Genomic DNA, 3,374 nt, shown 5'->3' with positions numbered 1-3,374 from the left:
CTTTCATAATAAGCACACTAAAATCAAATTGCCACGGTCCATTATTCAGCACATGTCTCCAATCTCCCTCACTGCCCAGATGGACCACAAAGATGTTTGATCCCATGTCCCTGAATTTCGCTTCCTTATGCAGTCCCCATGCTCTCGGCATCGTCTTCTCCAGAGCCGACATCTTCATAGGCCTTTCTGAACAAACCTTGCCGACCACAGACCATCTAGTCGCCTTCGGGATCGGGATATCATGATCATCAAATACTAGCCCGTCCTCTTCCTTATCCATCAGAACCATCCCACCCATCCTAGCCGACAGACTTGCTGCTGGATCAGGTGTTTTGCTCTCCACCGGAGGTTCAGACGATCTCCGGCTAGCTGGATCCCCGGTCTTCCGCAGATTGGGCGTCTCAGCCGCCGTCGTTGTTACCGGGGTCGCATGAGGTTTCTTTGCAGCAGTCGCCGATCCACTAGCCTTCTCCGCCATCGCCTCCGCCCCTGACGAAGAAAAGCCGCCGCGGCCTGCGATCCGAGTGCGCCGTCGCAACCATGACCGCCGCCGTAGACACACCACCCCCAGCAAGAAACCCTAACCCTAGCGCAGTCGCACGATCGCCTCGCAATCGCCTCCTGCCCCGTAGCGTTTCACCTGTGGTGGACCCCTTACCGCGTCCTGTTACTTACACACCTCAATTGACCCTTGAGGAGACTCCCTAACGAGCTCCTAAATTGGTTGCTCCTTTTTTTTTCTCGAAATAGTGAGGAGTACTCATACCCTCGTGCCGTGCATAAAAGGTCGTGTGTGGAGCTTTTCCGGCCCATTGTTCTCTCATGAGAAAACTCAGCCCAGAAGAGCAACTAGCGAGTGGCCCTAACGTGCTCCCTAGAACCCAAAGACGAGGCCCACCTACCTCACTCAATATAAGCAACCCAAGCCGCGAAACCCTAATCGGTACACTTACTCTTCGCGCCGCCGCTCGGAGCAAGCGCCGCAGGGGACGCCGCCATGTCGAAGCGCGGTGCGTGCAGCCGCCTCTCTCCGCCCTCTTCGGAGGCTCCTGCGTCCGTTCGTGTATCTCGTTAATCTAGCCTAACACGCACTTGGTGGGAAATTTTGCAGGGAGGGGAGGATCGGCGGGGAACAAGTTCCGGATGTCCCTGGGTCTGCCGGTGGCAGCGACGGTGAACTGCGCCGACAACACGGGCGCCAAGAACCTGTACATCATCTCCGTGAAGGGCATCAAGGGAAGGCTCAACCGCCTGCCGTCGGCCTGCGTCGGCGACATGGTCATGGCCACCGTCAAGAAGGGGAAGCCCGACCTCAGGAAGAAGGTCATGCCGGCGGTCATCGTGCGCCAGCGCAAGCCATGGCGCCGAAAGGACGGTGTCTTCATGTACTTCGAAGGTAACGATGATTCCCAGTGTTGTTTTATGAGATCCTGTATTAGCTCTCATTAGAAGATCTGGATGCTTGTGATCTCGCACGGCTCCGCCTAGATTCACGCCAAAACAGTACAGCGCCGTGAAGAAACATCTTAAACGATGATAGGGTATCGACTCTCTTGATTTCTTTAGCAGACGGTGCATGCTTTTGAATGTTGCATGAAAACTGTCTTAAAACACACCTTTATACTGCTCATTTCTTTTATGACGTTGTCACTGTTGTGTATAGAGTTGAGGAGTATAATTAGAGTGCCTGACGTTCTTGAAGTATGCTGTTGTCAAAATTCCTCCATGTTAAAGTCTGCCATTATTTGATTTAGCTATGTAGCTTTCATTGCTGCATTGGTAAATCAGATCTGTCAGGACGACATTTGTTGTTCTGTTCTGCATAACATCAAGGTGCTTTACCACATGGCGTATGTGGTAAGCTGTCCAAAAATTCCAACATCAAGGTACTTTGGTGACGATGGACAATGAGCTCCTTCCAACAATATCTGGATCGAGCTTTTAAAGTTTGCATATTCCGTTGTAGACACCACAAAACAGCCTTCTAGTTGTTGGGAGGTTTTCTTTGATGAAGAATATATTAATCATTATTGGAATTCCTCCATCTGGAACATGGTCTCATATTTTATCGCCTTATGTAGCAGCACTGTTGCAATGAAACTCAGGGACTCGCCTTCTGTTGTCTTTTAAACACTAACAGTATGCTGGTTACGTATGTTCTCTTTATAATAATTTGTTGTTTGTACATACTCCATTTATGTAATTTGTCTATGCACAAAGTTATTTATCTCTAGTAGGGTGGAAAATAGAATTGTAGCTTTTTTTTATGTTTTTAGTTCCTTTTGCATGATATACAACATCTATGTGCATGTCTCATATAGATATTATTCAGTGTGTTCCTGTACCATTTCCTGTATGTCTTTTTCCTCAAGTTACAGAACTTGTCAACTTAACCGTGCTGATACATTCTTTGCAGATAATGCTGGGGTGATTGTGAATCCTAAGGGTGAGATGAAAGGTAAGACTGATGTACTTTATTGTTGTGACCACCATTGTGCATTCTATATGACCTTGAGAGGCTAGAACTGCTGCTCAGGTGTTAACTTGTCCCTCGCTCTATTATGCAGGATCTGCTATCACAGGACCCATTGGTAAGGAGTGTGCTGACCTCTGGCCTAGGATCGCCAGCGCAGCGAATGCCATTGTCTGAGGAGCTTGTTTGGGATAATGATATGTTTCCTTAGTTTCAGATTTGTACTGGATGATGAATGTACCTGAATTATTTGTTTGCCAGATATTTATCCGAATGAGGCTCAACCTCTTAACTTTTCCGCTCTCTGGGTTAAAAGATCTCTTTATCACTTATCAGCTTCTTTGCTAGAACTTTATTTTTCACGAGCTCCAAAGGTTGTGATATCGACGTAATAAGAAATTGTCTTGCCTTTAAACTTGTGATGAAATGATACTCCATGCGTTGCCCAGCTTTCAAATCCATCCATTTGTTAGCATGACGAGAAAATCTTGAGCATGATAGCCGGCCCTCCAAAATTAGATATATTGCCACATAGCCCAGGGGGTTAAGGGCACCCTAATGTCTCTAATGTCCTCCCAAAAGTGTGCGAAAATACCATTATCCTTGTAGGGGCAACAAACACACTCTGCTAGAATTGCATGTCAAAGCCAATGCCAAGGACGAGAGGGTTGGTGCACATCCTCCAAATCCATTGGACCCGAAGGATGATCACCTTGGCGAGGTCGGGGATCCCCTCCAACTGCTTGAGGACCCCTACTTGTTGACTGCAAGAACCATAAGCTGGCTTCCAAGTGGCGTGCCGACCAGGAATAAGTTGACCAATTAAGGTGGCTTCCAAGTGGGAACTCTAGTGCCCCACTGGAAGCTTTCCTAGTCGAGGGTGGAATCCCGATGTGGAATG

General features: G+C 48.0%; 1 protein-coding gene across 1 annotated transcript; it reads left to right on the top strand.

Annotated features, from left to right (window-relative positions):
* Positions 1–830: 830 nt before the first annotated feature.
* On the top strand, positions 831–2,771 carry LOC123180988 (60S ribosomal protein L23). Its single transcript, XM_044593189.1, has 4 exons — positions 831–1,010; positions 1,112–1,396; positions 2,417–2,458; positions 2,568–2,771. Exons 1-4 carry the CDS (start codon positions 998–1,000, stop codon positions 2,648–2,650), a joined length of 423 nt encoding a protein of 140 aa, XP_044449124.1. The 5' UTR covers positions 831–997; the 3' UTR covers positions 2,651–2,771.
* The last annotated feature ends 603 nt before the right edge of the window (positions 2,772–3,374 follow it).

The sequence above is a fragment of the Triticum aestivum genome, chromosome 1D, assembly GCF_018294505.1.
Source record: "Triticum aestivum cultivar Chinese Spring chromosome 1D, IWGSC CS RefSeq v2.1, whole genome shotgun sequence".
NCBI lineage: Eukaryota > Viridiplantae > Streptophyta > Magnoliopsida > Poales > Poaceae > Triticum > Triticum aestivum.
This window is presented reverse-complemented; position numbering and strand designations above follow the sequence as displayed.